The sequence below is a fragment of the Staurois parvus genome, unplaced genomic scaffold (assembly GCF_062004578.1).
Source record: "Staurois parvus isolate SC_StPar_1 unplaced genomic scaffold, SC_StPar_1.0 ptg000549l, whole genome shotgun sequence".
NCBI classification, from domain to species: Eukaryota; Metazoa; Chordata; class Amphibia; order Anura; family Ranidae; genus Staurois; species Staurois parvus.
The window spans coordinates 4901694-4919786 of NW_028318345.1; the positions used below are offsets into that span (position 1 = coordinate 4901694).

The following is an 18093-nucleotide window of genomic DNA, read 5'->3' on the forward strand; positions in this document are numbered from 1 at the left end:
TCACCCGGAACATTAGGCGTACTTGAGGTTTGCGATAGTAATAAGGGAAGAAACAGTCCACTGGCAGTTCAGGGCACTTCCTTTTGGAATAGGGGCCAGTCCAAGGATTTTTACAAAGATCCTTCCTGAAGCGGTAGCACTCTTGCACCTTCAGGGGACATCCCTGATTCCTTATTTAGACGATCTTCTAATCCTTGGTTCCTCTGCTATTCAGGTAAAGGCAGACACAGGAGGGTGATCTCCACCTTTGAGCCTCTAGGCTGGATTGTGAGCACAGAGAAATCATCTCTGGAGCTGGAGTAGGTCAAAACCTTTTTAGGCTATGTGGTGGACACAAGCGCTCATAAACTGCTACTGTGGGACAAGGTGCAGAAGATGGAAGATTAGTGAGGGGGTTGATAGTCGCCTTCAAGCTCCACAAGGGAGGTGTTGAGAGTGCTGGGACTGATGTTGGCAGCCATCCCGGCCATAGTGTGGGCACAATTCCACTTGAGAGACCTTCAGTTCTTCCTTCTGTCAAGCTGGGAAATGAAGAAAGAATCCCTGGACAAGCTGTTAGTCCTCACGCCACAGGTAAAATCCTCACTAGAATGGCAGGTAACCCCCAACAATCTGCAGAAAGGTCCCCCTTAAAGTGGTCACAGACACAAGCTCATGGGGGTGGGGTGCTCACCTGGGGGAAGCCACAGCACAGGGTCCCTGGAACAGGGTGATCTCCCAGTCTTCGTCCAACTCCAGGGAGCTCAAAGCGGCAGGCAAAGCCCTGGAGGCTTCCAAGATCAGTATCAGGGAGGTTCAGGTCAGCTCTGACAATGCTACCATGGTGGCCTACCTGAACCATCAAGGTGGAACCAGTTCCAGACATCTCCTCGACCTATCCAAGGAAATCCTGGGTTGAGCTAAAGGGAAGGTTCTTTCCCTGGTTGCAGTTCATATGAGAGGGACAAGCAACCAGGAAGCTGAACCCAAAGGTCTTTCAGGCCTTGGTGCAATGGTTTCGCAACCCAGAAATAGACATTTTGCAGATGGCAAGAACAGGAAGGTAAGAAGGGTATTCTCGATCTCTCAAGAGAGAGAATCAGAGGGCCTAGACAACTTGTTGCAGATCTGGCGGTTCAGGCTGGCATATGCCTTCAGAAATAGGAGCAGTCCCTATCTGAACAATAAAAACAATCACATATTGGTATAATCATCCCACACTGATTAGATAATGAGGTAAAGTTGACACAAGACTTAACCCCATCATGTCGGGTCCTCCAGGAGGACTAGCCAACAGACAGAAAGAATCGGTGACTTAATTAACTCAATTAACAATGGAAGAAAGACACAATAGTAAACACATCACACATTGACCACTTGCCCTCCAGAGGATTCACCCCCCTTCCTGGCCAGGCCATTTTTTGCATTACGATGCTGCGTTACTTTAACTGACAATTGTGCGGTCATGTAATGCCACAGATTAAATTTACATCCTTTTTTTTCCCACAAATTGTGCTTTCTATTGTTGGTATTTGATTGGCTGTGCATTTTTTTTTTTTTTTTTCGCTATAAGCAAAAAAAGACTGACAATGTTGAGAAAAAAAACTATTTTCTACTTTCACTATTAAACATGTCTAGCAAAAAAAATAAAAAAAACGAATTTTGTCATAAATGTAGGCCAAAATGTATTCTGCTACATATCTTTGCTAAAAAAATCCCAATACATGTAAATTAATTAGTTTACGTGAAAGTTATAGCATTTACAAATGGCGGTATAGATACTGGGATTTTTTTTCCCCTACTAGTAATGGTCTCGTAATGACGGTGATCAGAGACTGTGGGACTGCAGCGGGCATTCTGACACTGGGGGGAACTGACTTGGTGTCATTGATATCCCCAGTGACATCAATACAGTGATCAGTGCTAAAAAATAGCACTGACACCATACTAATGACACTGGGCAGGAAGGGGTTAATGTGAGGAGCGATCAAAGGGGTTAACTGTGTTTAGGGAGTGTTTTACTAGGGGGTGGGGGTGTGTGCTTCACTGGTAAGCACACTGATCAGGATGGCTGTGCACAGCACAGCCATCCTGAGCAGTGTGCCCGAGCTGACAGGGAGGAAGACTGTTTGTAAACAAAACAATCTTCCTCCCCGTCGGTGATTGTCAGTAATCACCGGGACCTGGTGATTGACATCCGCAGCTGCGAATGGCAGTGCTGGTAGGGTGCACGCCCCCTACCCAGAAAAGGCAAAGTCACGTATATATATGTGATTTTGCACACCTGTGCTGCTGTGTAGTGGTATATCTGCTATACGGCGGCGGGTAAGCGGTTAATAAACAGATTATAGCAAAAGACCTCAGCATCAAGGTATTTTGAGCTAATTATATTAACATCTGCTCTGGGTCTAGGAGGGAGTTGAAGCAGTCAAATCTGGTTTGGGCACAGAGGCCCCATATCTGTATCCGAGTCCTCCAGTTCTCAGAGTTTGTGTGCTTTGGGGAGACATGGACTTGAATCTAAATTAAAACTACTCAAATGGTCCCTCCAGGCACATACCTCCCAATGAATAGAGCCCACTCAGATGCCAGGGTCCATGGTCAGCAGTCAAGAAGCTAGCTTGCAGTTCCCTCCAAAAGCCCTGTCCCAGTTGGATCTGTCACAACACCCATGGCTCGAATTTTGCCAGATTCAGCGAGAATCAGGTAAAATTAAAATTAGGTATGGCTGTATTTACTATGAATGGATTTTAATGTGTATGTTCACACTTAGGCTTTTAAATTGGCTTGACAAAAATACACTATTCAAAATCTATACTGAATTATTTTTTCTTGTATTTTATTGCATATTTCTTTTCTACTTGTTAATGTGACTTTCACTTGTTGAAATCTGTGTTTTCAAAAACGTGCGTGTCAGACATGCACCCATGATGTGTGTTGAGTTGCATTTTGTGTGCTGCAATGTGTTTTTACTTGCATTGTGGTGCAGGTATTTATTTATTTTTATATAGGCTCGTTACTTTTCTTTCACCCAGGGCACCACAATAAGCTGCAATGCAATAAAATGCTGCCTGCCTTTTTTAATGCATACCAATGCAGCACATTTTTGTTTCCAAACACTGTAGAAAACAAAGCATTTTAGGACTGTGACAAATGCAGCCCAGCTCATGTGGTTGTAATGAGCCCGATAAAAACGTATCATTATCCTTTGTTCCATTGCTTTAGTGTTACATAACTCTGTAAGAAAAAAAGTGCTACCAATCCAATAAAAAGTATGGGCATTAAAATGTATGTTAGCAATTTGGGATTCAAATTTAAAAAAAGCTGAGTGAGACATGGCATGAACTTCCCTTGGAGTTGTAGATGTCGTCTTTACCACTGAACAGCCAGTCAGAGAGCTGGAGAAAATATCCTTGTGTTGCTAGGTGTGGCTTTTTTTTTTGCTTTTTTTTCCACCGTCCTTATAAAATCACAAGCCCAGGGCTCCAGTCTTCTGTTTAGCCCTTCTTAACAGACGTCTGCAGTCAGCCTCTTGTCCGGTATGTAAAGATGTTATTTTTACTTTTTCTGTTTGAACTTTGTAGCATCTTTATTTGTAACATTCCAGGTCTGCTTTGTAGTTTTGAGTTAACTTGTAAGAAGAAAAAAAAAAGTTACATGTGGCATTAATATTCATCAGTCAGCTAAGTACTGTTTTCTTAAATTTAAATGCGATATGCATAGCAATTGAAGTATATAAAATGTATACAACTGTTAAGAAGATGGTTTATAAAACTGGCATAACTTCTTTCTTTCTGTGGTTTCCTGCCATGGAAACATACTGGAAATACTAGTTAAAGAGTGAGTCATGCAGAAATAACACACCCATCTACTGAACCTGGGAAACTATTTCAAAAAAGTGTTTTAGGAGTTTCAACAACATTCCAAATAATAATAATCTGTATCTTTATATTCTGTATATTATAGGGTTAACTAAAGAACTTAAAAGTTTAACTGGACAAAAATGCTATTAGAAAAGTCTTTTTGTTAAAGATTTGTTGTAATGTAGGCTCAGAAAAAACTCAACTAAAACTTTTCTTAAAGTTGATCTACTGTTTTTAAAGCAATATACTGAAAAGATTGACACCTAACATATTACTGAAAACTGCCTACAGAGGATGGGTATAGAACTAAGTAAAAGTCTAATAAAGTATTACCAAAAGACATTACCAACATGGGCGCGCCTTTAAAAAATGTAAACCACTCAAGCAGAGGCATTGTTTGCTGCGCTGTATGATGCTGCCAAAAGTTTTATTCAGACATCAATAACAATCACGTAATATGAGAGTTTTGGATTTCTCTTTTTTTAACCATATAAGGTAGTTAAGTCTGCATTTATACTTCTGTTCCCTATTTATTTATTACAGGTACTTGTATAGCGCCATCAATTTACGCAGCGCTTTACATATATATTGTACATTCACATCAGTCCCTGACCCTCAAGGGGTGTACAATCTAAGGTCCCTAACTCACATTCATACATACACATGCTAGGGACAATTTAGACTGGAGCCAAATCACCTACCAGCATGTCTTTGGAGTGTGGGAGGAAACCGGAGTACCTAGGGAAACCCACGCAGGCACAGGGAGAACATGCAAACTCCAGGCAGGTGGTGCTGTGGTTGGGATCCCTAGGCTAACTGTAATCCCCTCTGACTTCGGTCAAGTCTGAACAGGGACTATATTTCCCAATAGACATGATTAGAAACTGTAAAAAGGAATATGGGCTAGAAAGTTTTTTGAAATGGCAAATGGTCTCAATGCCAGTTATCTGCTATTTCAGTACCCACTGCATCTCGGTGAGATGCTTTTCCAAAGTGGTCATTGGTTGGTACCCACAACTGGGGACGTGTGTTCAGTCATGACTTTAGGGGTCAATTCCTAGTAGTGTTGTGTTCTACGGAAAGCCTTTGGTCTTATTAGATGCACCCAAAATGACTCAAGAATGCTGGTTAAGGGGCCCTGAGCCTGCGAACATCAGACATCATAGTCGCACAGATTATGCAAACGATTCACCTGTACATCTAGAATTAACCACTAGAACAGTGTCAATGCCGGGGTCAGCAACAATGAGACATACTAGTAGGCAGGAAGGCAGTCTGAAAATAGGAATGTGCTATTGACAGCAAGATTATGTATGGGTGGGCATTTGCTACCAATTGAAAGCCTTGTGACTCCAGGCCACAGCCCAATGTGATATAATAAACCCTCTGATCCTAGAGATAGCTTTACTGTAAAATAAAACATATAAGGGCTATGTCTATAGATGCAATAAAAGGAGCACTAACTTGAATCTCACTTCATTTCCCTTTAATTCCCATCCTTCTTCTAATCTGTCTCAAAGTAAGAGTTACTGTGCCAAAATATATTTTTTTCATGCTGTGTATACAATCTATCACAGCTTATAAATTTTGCATACCTATACCAATACCAGACCATCACAAGCTGGAATGTGTAGCTCCTTTCTCAACTGCACTAATCGTATCCAATCAGAAGTCCAATATAGAGCTATTTCTTTTAAAGAGCATTTTCCTTGATTGCACGCCATTATTTTAGTACTTTTGAATCTACAGAATTCTGCCCATGGTAATACGTTCTAATTCTGGCTCCTTTGACGGCTTTGATTTTCCTTTGGCAATGTGGATCTGATTTTGCCTTTGGTTTTGTGATATTTTTTTGCACTGATAACATTAAACATAAAGGGGTTTATTTACTAAAGCTGGAGAGTCCAAAATCAGACTCCCTTCTGCATAGAAACCAATCAGCTTCTAACCTCAGCTTGTTCAATGAAGCTTTGGCAATGAAACCTGGAAGCTGATTGGTTTCTATGCAGAAGTGAGTCTGATTTTGAACTCTCCAGCTTTAGTAAATAAACCCCAAAGTGTCTAATTTGCTTTCTCCAAAATTAAAGACCTAAATCCTATGAATCTGTGAATTTGTCCAGGTGTGTTGGTAGCTCTGTGGTTTTACAAATGTTACAGAATTTTAATTGTCAGCATGTTGTTGCTTGTTTATGCAAATTAGGAACCATAGGATTAATGCATTGCAGAATGGACATTATGTTCAGACACAGGCATCTGAAAGTTTATGCAAAGTTTGTAGTGATTCAAAAGGTTTATTTTTTTTATAATCACATCATACTTACCTGCTCTGTGCAATGGTTCTGCAAAGAGCAGCCCCAGTCTTCAAGGGTACCATGCCAATGCTCCTTGACCAGTGCCCTCAATAGCAAACCGTTTGCTATGGGGACACTGGTGCATGCTCACTCCTGACCCCCACTCTATGCATCCCCCCCCACACAAACACACACACACACACACACACACACACACACACACACTCTGTCCTCATTGGCTGTCTGTGATTGACGGCCGAGGGAGCCAATGGCTTCTGCTACTGTGTCTTAGCCAGTGAGGAGAGAGAGGTCCGGAAGTCGGGACAGCCGAGGTTCCTGAACACACACCTCTGGATCAACAGGGGACTCAGGTGAGTATTAGGGAGGGGCTGTGGGGGGAGCAGCACGAAGGTTTTTTACCTTCATGCATACACAAAGGTAGCACATAACCATTAGGTTTTACAACCATTTTAACCTTTCCTTTAAAAGTTGAACAAATTTTTGCCTCTCTTACAACCTGAGCTTACCTAATGCTCATTTAATGTGGTAGGCAATCCCAGTGACCAAACAGGTATATCAGAATATGGAACGGGCATGGTCAAACACAACCCTTAGAAAAAGAGAATTGAATATGACTGTAGGTGTCTTTATCTCTAAATCAATGGGTTGATTTGGCATTACTTTAAAGCATGAGAAACACTATACCTGCAAGTGCCTGAGGTATAAATTCCTACTGCACAGACCTGCTGATCTTTGAACTACGCTGCTGCTGGACTAACGCTCTCTCTCTCTCTCTCTGTGTGTGTGTGTGTGTGTGTGTGTGTGTGTGTGTGTGTGTGTGTATTAATGGTGCACCGAAATTAAAATTCTGGTACCGAAAATTCAAAATGCACTTGGCCGAAAACCGAAATGCGCCGTTTTTAAAAATTAATGATTTTTGGAAAAAAATACACTAATTAAAAAAAAAAAACAATGTATACCCCAATTTGTTTTTTGAATATGAAAGAGGATGTTACAGCAAGTAAATAGACACCCAACATGTCACGCTTTAAAATTGCGCATGCTCGTGGAATGTCGTGAAACTGCAGTACTTAAAAATCTCCATGGGCGATGCTTTAAAAATGTCTACATGTTAGCAGTGTAAAGTTACAGAGGAGGTCTAGTGGGAGAATTATTGCTCTTGCTCTGACATTAGTGGCGATACCTACTTATGCGTTCACCACTACATGCGAGTACGGGGGAAGGAGGCACTTTAAACTTTTTTTTTTTTTTATTATTATTATTATTTCATGTTTTTTTTTTTTTGCACTGTTCCTTTAAAAAAAAGTTAATCCTTTTAGTCTTATCACAAGGAATGCATGCATCCCTTGTGATAGAAATAATTAGTGACAGGTCCTCTATATGGAGAGATATGAGGTCAGCAAGACCCCACATATCTCCTTTGCAATGTAAAGCATTAGATTTAAAAAAATCATTGATCTAGTGCTTTAAAAAAAAAAAAATGGTCGGAACGGGAAGTGTCATCGCTCTGGTCCTTCAAGGGCATAGAGATGAGTGGCGGCCATCTTTCCTTCAGTCATCTCTATGCCCAGCTCTGGGATCGATGGTTTCTCTGGTAAGGCTGAGAACTACCGAGCGGCTGGCGGGGTTTTTTCGGCACCTGTATCGCTGCTTTTTTTTCATTTCGGCCAACGACTGAAAGGAGTGTTTTCGGCCAAAATGTTTCGGCCACTGAAATTTCGATGCATCTGGCAGAAATTGTGAAATTTTGGCATTGATATTGAAAATATGACTGATCATGCCGAAAAATTTTCTTTTATTGAAGGATGATGATCATATGAAGCCATTTATTATCAAATATTTGTTTAGCGCCTTTTTAAATCATAATAACAGAAATTACCCAAATGTCCGTGATCAAAAGTTTACATACCCTGGAATGTTTGGCCTTGGTACAGACACACAAGGTGACACACACGGGTTAAAATGCCACTTAGAGGTTAATGTCCCACATCTGTGGCTTTTTAAATTGCTATTCGTGTCAATGTATAAATAGTCAATGAGTTTGTTAGCTCTTACGTGGAAGCACTGACTAGGCTAGATACTGAGCCATGGGGATCAGAAAAGAACTGTCAAATGTCCTGCGTAATAAGGTAATGGAACTTTACAAAGATGAGAAAGGACATAAAAAGATGTCCAAAGCTTATGCCAATCAGTACTGTTAAATCACCTACTAAAAATTGGAAAGTTCAGGGATGCCAAGGTCAGGTAGACCAAGAAAGATTGCAGCCACAACTGACAGAAGAATTGCAATAGTAAGAATAATGGTATGGCATGATGGATAAGTATCCAGACTTGCACGGAACCTTCACCATGCTTTACTGTTGTCTGCAGACACTCATTATTGCACCTCTCTTCAGTACTTTGGTGAACAAACTGCTGCTACAGCAAAATATTTCATATTTTGAATTAACAGAGCACCTGCTACCATTTTTATGTACCCCCAGTTCCTAGTTCCCAGTTCAGGGAGGCATGTCATTGGCTCCAAATTTATTCTGCAGCAAGAAAATGACTCCAAACATGTAGCCAATGTCATCATGAGCTATCTTCAGAATAAAGAAGAACAAGGAGTCCTGGAAGGGATGGTTTGGCCCTCACGGAGCCCTGATCTTACCATCATCGAGTCTGTCTGGGATTACATGAAGAGACAGATGGATTTGAGGCAACCTACATCCACAGAAAGTCCACAGTTACCGTATTTGCCGGCGTATAAGACGACTTTTTGACCCTTGAAAATCTTCTCAAAAGTCGGGGGTCGTCTTATACGCCGGTACACATGTTAGGGGGGCTGCGGCATTAAGTACAGGGGTTTGCAGGGGCTGACGTCTCTTACCTGGATCCAGTCCCACGACGATCCGGTCCAGGAAGCGCGGCGTCTCCTTCAGTTCGGCCACTGGATGTTCGTGCGGCTGCGCGGCTCCGCCTCCTCACCGGTGATTGGCCGCCAGAACTGTAGCTCAGGAAAGGCACACAGGCGGCCAATCACCGGTGAGGGGGCGGAGCCGAGCGGCCCCGCGAAAATTGAGTGCCGGAGCAGCAGGTAAGTGCTCTGTGTAGAGGTGCTGCTGCAACCACATATGCTGGCTGCAGCAGCACCGTACTAGAACAGGGTCAGCAAGTGTCAGTGGGAGGAATAGTGCCCCATCATTGGTGTCACTGATACCAATGATGGGGCACTATTCCTCCCACTGATACCAACGATGGGGCACTATTCCTCCCCCCCACTGACACCAACGATGGGGCACTATTCCTCCCCCCCACTGACACCAACGATGGGGCACTATTCCCCCCCCCACTGACACCAACGATGGGGCACTATTCCCCCCCCCACTGACACCAACGATGGGGCACTATTCCACCCCTCACTGACACCAATGATGGGACACCATTCCTCCCACTGACACCAATGATGGGGCACTATTCCTGCCACTGATACCAATGATGGGGCACCTATTCCCCCCACTGATACCAATGATGGGGCACTATTCCTCCCACTGATACCAATGATGGGGCACTATTCCTCCCACTGACATCAATGATGGGGCACTATTCCTCCCACTGACATCAATGATGGGGCACTATTCCTCCCACTGGTGTGCATTGGAAGAGGGGTAGTCTTATACGGCGAGTATAGCCCAAACACTACATTTTAGCAGGAAAAGTAGGGGGGTCGTCTTATACGCCCAGTCGTCTTATACGCCGGCAAATACGGTAGTTCTCCAATGTGTTTGGAACAACCTACAAGTGTACAGAAGAATTGATGCCAATTTGAAGACAAGGGCTGGTCACATCAAATATTGATTTGGATTTCTCTTCTGTTCATTTGCTTTCCATTTTGTTAACTGAAAAAAAAAATTTAACGATTAACAGTTCTGTATCAGAAAACTTTCTTCATTTACAGCATTTTTTCAAACCTGCCTAAAATGTTTGCACCGTACTGTATATCTGATGTTAAATCTGCTGATGTGCACATATTTTTAGTAATCTGCAAATATGATTTAAAATAACAGGAAATTAGTCACTGTAACAAACACTTTTTTTTATAGCTTTGCAGCTAACATTCAGGGCTTGCATGAACACATTTAGCTGTAAATGTAGTGCTACTCCCGTGAGGTCTGCGGTGTTTCTTGGTACCACTAAGCTCTGCACAGCCAGGCAACATGCATTTTTGACACTTTCATCCACAGTGAGTCAACAGTCCATAAGCTTGTTTTTTGTTATTTTTAGGGGAATTTATCTTGGGTAGGATAATAGGGATTACAGGATGCCCCATTTATTTGAGTCAAAGCACGTGAACAACTTCCTTCCTATTTACAGAAACCAATCCTGAACTGTTCTTTTCCTTGAAAGCCTTCAGTCATTGCAGATCAGTAGCGAGAGCCCCTTACGAGCAAGGAACTCACAGCCCTTCTGAAATCAACTTATCTTCTTGTAAAGTACATGCAGAGATGTCTCCTCTTCCCCATAGAACTGCTCCCAGATCCACAGCCTGCAGACACTACCAGCCCTCCTGAATTCTCTGAAGATCTCCCAGGACAAGGATAGAGGAGTAGCCTCCCTGGCGGTATTCTGGAGTGTAGCTCGGGGTAAAGTTTCAGTACCACAAACAGTAACCTCAAGCTACATTTGGGCTTAACATGAGGCACTGCTCCACGATCCCTCGCTCACTTACCTTGTCCTGCGCTCCCGCGATGTCCCTCCTGCAGTGTCCCCGGCAATGTAATCTGGCGGATGCCGGCATCTGTCATCTGGGTTCCGTCCTCTGCGAGCGTCGGGACGTACGGGGGAAGGAACGGCGGGAAATTTGAAAATGACAACAAGTGACATTCACAAAAATCCCTAAAATCACATAGTAAAACATTACTGTATCAAACCATTTCACATACATTTTGTCCCTAATACTTTGTCCTGTGCACTGCCTGCATTTTTACTGTTCTTTCTACCTGGAAACTGAGAAACGTCCATGGCGTCCAAAAAGCGTCCCTTTAGGTCAAAAGTGGTTTTAGACCAGCTAGAGAACAGTGATAGTAAATTAGAACTACTTGCAGAATTGAGTGATAATGATTTGTGGGGAAATTCGTCATCAGACACTGAAAACGATTTTGCGACTTTGCTCAATGATGTGCTTACTTGGTGCTATATTTCAAATTTCAGTGTTTTTGGTTTGATTATATTATTGAATTAAATGAATTATTATTATATTATTTTTTGATTATTTATTAAATTATTATTTATGATTTCATGTTTCAAGTTCTATCCTACCCGGATGTTTACTAGATTCTTGTTCGGACAGATTTCAGTGAGTTATTCCTAAGAATTACAGGCCTACAATATAAAACGCCAAATTTCCATTCAAAATAATGGTACCGCTTTCAGCACCAAAAATCTGAAATAATCATACCGCCAGGGAGATTAAAGGATAACTTTACCTTTCAACAAAAAATAATAAATGTACAATTGTTTGCAGATAAAAAAACATGCTTTTAGCATTTTTTGTTTTGGGAGCCTGTAAAGCATTGCACCAGAGATCAGCAGATCACTGATGCCGTGCAGGTCTCCTGCAGACCTGTCAGTATATCTGCTTCCTCATACCTTGTACGTGGTAGCCGATACTGACAGGAAGACTTAATGAACTACCACAGCGCCGTGGTAGTTCATTGAGAACTACAAGCTGGCAGCCTCAAAGGCTGCTGTTACTTTTTCTTATTCACAGAACACTGTGAATGAGTGACACGGCTAGGCAGGTGAGCCCTGCTTGGCTGCATTTAAAAAAAAAAAAAAAATGTGACAGGTAGCAGGGAGGTGTAGATCCTATAATGTTATGAAAAGTGAACTTATCCTTTAAGCACAGAGCTAAAGCTTGCTACATGTGGCAGACTCCTCCCCTTGCAAATCCGAGGGTGTGCTTATGTACTCACTCCATCCGCTTTTCTCCCACTGCTCCCAGACCTTGATCCTCTTCATGCCGTACTGTTGAATGGATGCTCCTGAGCCAGCCTGAGACCAGCCTCCCAGACCTAGGGGACCCCTCCCAGGCCACAGTCTCCTCAGCACTCCATCTTCCGCCCGACTCCTCAGCTTGCCGGACTATCCCATATTTAAGGGCTGGTTCATTACTCTACCAGGGCTTCCAAACCTAGGATTGGTTAGACTCCCACAAACATGCAGATTAGGTCTCCACCTCTTCTACCTACTGGCTTCTGGAAGGTCCTCCAAAATCAGGTGAAGGTCATAAGAGTCCAACTGGTTAAGTCACCCAGCTTGACCTGCAGTAACACTACCTTAATCACAGGCCCACACAGTTACCATGTGTCATACACAATAGATTTGTCTGCACTATTCTAATAGCACACTAGTAGGTGCTAGATAAATAATAATCATCTCACAGAAAAAGGGTGCAGAATATCTCTGTAAGAAGGGTTTATTGCACCTAAGGAAGAATGAGTTAGTGTACTTGATTTTAAAATCATTTAGTATGTTTAAAGCCAAATTCTTATACCTTGCCAGCATATAGTATAGTGAGCTAAAATGCGCCTCAGCGTCTGACATAGCCAAGCATGTATTGTCCTCAAAGCTACATACTTGGTTTAGAGGCCTATTAAATTAGGCGTATACAATACATCAGAAGTTTTACACCTTACTGCTGGAAAAACTCAGCCATATTTTGCATTACTATGTAGAATAGTGTAAATATGACTACAAAGCAACATCAACGTCATTCAATTCTTTTATTCTGTCAAACCATAGGATTTTTAATTTTGCAATGCTATTCATAAAACTTTATGGCTGGGAACCCTATTTATTTTGTTACAGAATACACATAGTAATATTTATAAGACTAATACATATCCTGTCTACAATGAAAGCAAACCCATGAGAAACCCAAATAGAACAGTAGTAATATATAAATATAAGTAGATAGTTGGGTCTATGCTACTACAAAAGTAAACTATCTTAAAGCAGAGCTCCACCCAAAAGGGGGAGCTCCACTTGTATGCCTCTTTCCCCCTCCACTGCCACATTTGGCACTTTTTGGGGGTGAGCTGGTACCTGGTTTTGACAAATACCCGCTCTAACTTCCAGCAGTGAGTTCAGCCCCCCTCCTTTGCCCTGCAGTCATCGGGGACAGAAGGGTCCCAGAAGACTGAGGGAGCAATCTCAAGCTGCAGCATGATTCGCACATGTGCAGTAGGAAACCGGCTGTGAAACCACTACAGGCTACAGCCCCTCTGAAAGTTAGCTTAGATTGCTGCAAACTACAGGCAGAGGTATCTCCTCTCCCCTGCAGAACTGCTCCCAGCTCCACAGCCTGCAGACACTACCAGCCCTCCTGGAAGATCTTCCAGGACAAGGATAAAGGGTTAAGCACAAAGCTGTACTTTGAAAGCTTGATACACATGACAGTCTTTCCCTTTGTGAATCCCTGGGTGTGCTGATGTACTCTACTCACTCTGTTATCCTTGCTTCCATTTCTCCCAGGCCTTGATCCTGTTCATACCATGATGCTGAACGGATTCTCCTGAGCCAGCCTGGAGACTTGTCCCCCTAGACCTAGGGGACCCCTCCCAGGCCACCAACAGTCTCCTCAGCACTCCATCTTCCACCTGACTCCGCTGCCAGCCTTACTCTTCCATAATTATGGGTTGGCCTCACCACTGTACCAGGGCCTCCAAACCTGGGATTGGTTAGACTCCCATAAACATGCAGATTTAGGTCTCTGGCCCTTTTTGGCCACTGGCTTCTAGGAGCTTCCATGGTCCTCCAGAACCAGGTGAAGACGATAGTCCCGATCTGTTAAGTCATCCAACCTGACCTAATTACAAACTCACACTGTTAACCACAAGCCTACAGGGCACTTATACTCCCTTCCTGCCCAGGCCAATTTCCAGCTTTCAGCGCTGTTGCACTTTGAATGACAATTGCTTGGTCATGCAACACTGTACCCATATGAAATTTTTAGAATTTTTTTTGTGACAGAGCTTTATTTTGATGGTATTTAATCACCTCTGGGTTTTTAATTTTTCTTAAACCAAAAACCACTGAAAAAGCAAACTTTTTTTCTTAGTTTGTGTTATAGAATTTTGTAAATAAGTGATTTTTCTCCTTCACTGATGTGTGCTAATGAGGCTGCACTGATGGGCACTGATAGGCGGCACTGATAGGCGGAACTGAAAGGCAGCTCAGATGGGCACTGATATGTGGCATTAATGTGGCACTGATGGGCACTGGCACGTGGCACTGATGGGCACTGGCACGTGGCACTGATGAGCACTGAGAGGTGGCACTGCTGGGGCTACACTGATCATCAGGGCACACTAATCATCAGTGCCCTGATGATCAGTGTACATGTGCCCTCTGCGGAAAGCTGATTACCGGCTGTGCTCTCCTCTTGAGCTGTCACACTGACAGCTCGAGAGGAGAGAAATGACGATAACAGGCATTTCCCTGTTTACATGTGATCAGCTGTGATTGGACACAGCTGATCACATGACCGAGCCGACATCTTCGGCTCTTTTTCCGTGGATCGGTGATCTGCTGTGTCCGAGGGACACAGTGCACTGACGATCGCAGCGCTGCGCACTCCCTGAGTGCGTGGTGAGAATGGGAGGACGTCCTATGACGTCCTCCCAGAACGAGAGAACCACCTTGCACCCGTCATTGTACTATATGGCGGGCAGGAGGTGGTTAAGATGAGTCATACACAATAAATTTACCTACACTAACCCTAGTAGCACACTAGAGGGTGCTACATATATGTTATATGCACTGAGTGGAACACTTCTGGACACTAATTTTATTTTGATCACATATAGTTTACTGAATGAAATAGTGCTGCATATTTGTTTTTAGTTTGTTTTACACTGTGTTATCACCTGTTGGACAAGCTGCTTTTTCTAGATATTTAGTCTTTTTAGTGCAGCTCTACTTCTAAGCACTTGTATGTAAATAAGAAAATAAATTAAATATAGGCATATGAAATAGAAAAAAAAATTTAATTGAATGGAATGCTATCTTTATTTCGTTGCAAAACTCATATTGCCCACACGTCTTACAATTAAAGGCAATGAGAATGAAATTGTGGGGAAAAATATTTTCAACATCTAGAATAATATTTTTTTACTTGGAATGCCATAAAACAAAGCTTATATCGTGGCTGCTACTCAAAAAGTCATACATTCTAGATAGCCTTTTTAATTTTGTGCATGTACTGTATGTGTTTTGCAAACAAATTTATTGATTATTAGTAGGTCTTTCACATAATGTAGCTTTTATTTAACACCTAGAGATGCCGATATTATAGCAGGTAAACGCCTAAAACACATTTGAAATTCGTGTACAGTAGGTGAACACCTGTATCTGTTCAATGATATTGTCCTGTTTGGCCAGTTTTTGGTTCAACTTTGCAGTTATCTGCATCACCCCTTCATGTCCAGTCTGCTCATTGGATGATCAACCATCGTCTTGATTTCTGTCTAATGGGCAGAAAGGTGACTAAGGAAGCTGTAAAGAAGAATAGAAAGCCATCTTGCTGGCTATGTACCATGGTAGAGTGTGTAAATCAATAGAGACTTGCTTCAAATTCTTCAGTGTGTAAAACAGTTCTAAGATATGCATTTCAATTGTGCATTTAGCTATTTACATAAAGTTTCACTTTAAACATGACTTTAGGGAGAATCTGTCATATGAACTATATTTTTGTTTCTACAGACGCTCAAGTTGCCATGTCTTTCATTGCCGACATACTGAGTCAAGCTCACTTTTTGGAATCCAATTTTGACCAAGCCACTGTAAGTATATAATGCTTCAGAAATAAGCAAAGATTCATTCATATACATTACCTTTATAATATAATTAATAATATTACTGTTATTATTGGTAGTGATAGTAGTAATGATAGAAGTAGTAGTAGCAGCATAGGTGACCCATTTGATGAATTACCACATTAAATTGCATGTTATATACCATTGGATCATTGAGCACACTTTTGGTATTTTGTACTTACCCCTTTCCTGTTTATTTTTTTTTTTATTCTACTGTATGTATTGACATGCATTATTGTTGTATTTCCTTCTTTTTGGAAAAAATTCAAATGCATAAATACAATACAAACTACTGAAATAAAATTAACATATTAAAAGGGGCAGTGAAGTCTTCCTAAATATAAAATGTACACCATGGAAAAACATTCTTGAAACATACATTTCACTTCAGTGAAAAGAGAAAATAGTGTCAGTATAAAAAAAAATACACTTCTTAGCGTTTAGTGACATAGGTTGGAAAAGGAAACACACGTGAAGTTCAAACATTCAAAAATTGCATCATCAGAGCCCCTTACTACTAATTCATCTACAGCAGTGGTTCTCAACCTTTCTAATGCCGCGACCCCTTAATATAGTTCCTCATGTTGTGGTGACCCCCAACCATAAAATTATTTTCGTTGCTACTTCATAACTGTAATTTTGCAGTGGGAGGAGTAGTGCCACGTCATTGGTGTCAGTGGGAGGAAGTGTCCCATCACTGATGTCAGTGGGAGGAATAGTACCCCATCATTGGTATCAGTGGTAGGAATAGTGCCCCATCATTGGTGTCAGTGGGAGGAATAGTGCCCCATCATAGGTGTCAGTGGGAGGAATAGTGCCCCATCATAGGTGTCAGTGGGAGGAACAGTGCCCCATCATAGGTGTCAGTGGGGGGAACAGTGCCCCATCGTTGGTGTCAGTGGGGGGAACAGTGCCCCATCGTTGGTGTCAGTGGGGGGGAACAGTGCCCCATCGTTGGTGTCAGTGGGGGGAACAGTGCCCCATCGTTGGTGTCAGTGGGAGGAACAGTGCCCCATCGTTGGTGTCAGTGGGAGGAACAGTGCCCCATCGTTGGTGTCAGTGGGAGGAACAGTGCCCCATCGTTGGTGTCAGTGGGAGGAACAGTGCCCCATCGTTGGTGTCAGTGGGAGGAACAGTGCCCCCATCGTTGGTGTCAGTGGGAGGAACAGTGCCCCCATCGTTGGTGTCAGTGGGAGGAACAGTGCCCCCATCGTTGGTGTCAGTGGGAGGAACAGTGCCCCCATCGTTGGTGTCAGTGGGAGGAACAGTGCCCCCATCGTTGGTGTCAGTGGGAGGAACAGTGCCCCCATCGTTGGTGTCAGTGGGAGGAACAGTGCCCCCATCGTTGGTGTCAGTGGGAGGAACAGTGCCCCCATCGTTGGTGTCAGTGGGAGGAACAGTGCCCCCATCGTTGGTGTCAGTGGGAGGAACAGTGCCCCCATCGTTGGTGTCAGTGGGAGGAACAGTGCCCCCATCGTTGGTGTCAGTGGGAGGAACAGTGCCCCCATCGTTGGTGTCAGTGGGAGGAACAGTGCCCCCATCGTTGGTGTCAGTGGGAGGAACAGTGCCCCCATCGTTGGTGTCAGTGGGAGGAACAGTGCCCCCATCGTTGGTGTCAGTGGGGGGAGGAATAGTGCCCCATCGTTGGTGTCAGTGGGGGGAGGAATAGTGCCCCATCGTTGGTGTCAGTGGGGGGAGGAATAGTGCCCCATCGTTGGTATTAGTGACACGAATGATGGGGCACTATTCCTCCCACTGACACCAATGATACTTACCTTGCTGACCCCTGCTCCAGCCTGGGCTCGCTCGCTCCCTCCCTCTCCCATGGTACAGACACTTACCGGTCATATGTCTTCCTTCTCTGGCCGCTCTCCTCCTCTTCACTCGCTCGATCTTCACGGTGCCGCTCGGCTCCTCCTTTCCAAGCTCCACCTCCTCGCCGGTGATTGGCCGCCTGTGTACCTCTCCTGAGCTACAGTTCCGGCGGCCAATCACCGGCGAAGGATTGATCCCGGGGGTGTGTCCAGATGACAGGGACGGCATGTCACCCCGCCCACACCTGGGGACGGATAGAGGAGCGGT

The 18093-nt window shown here is 43.3% G+C and overlaps 1 protein-coding gene across 1 annotated transcript in view; it reads left to right on the forward strand.

Moving 5' to 3' along the window:
* The first annotated feature begins 3378 nt into the window (after positions 1 to 3378).
* Positions 3379 to 18093, forward strand: part of LOC149451080 (annexin A1-like) — a 64436-nt gene continuing 49721 nt past the window's right edge. The window contains exons 1-2 of the mRNA XM_089691076.1: positions 3379 to 3518; positions 15899 to 15978. Of these exons, the coding sequence (XP_089547202.1) occupies positions 15913 to 15978 (66 nt within the window). The 5' untranslated portion in view covers positions 3379 to 3518; positions 15899 to 15912. The remainder of the gene's footprint in view (positions 3519 to 15898; positions 15979 to 18093) is intronic.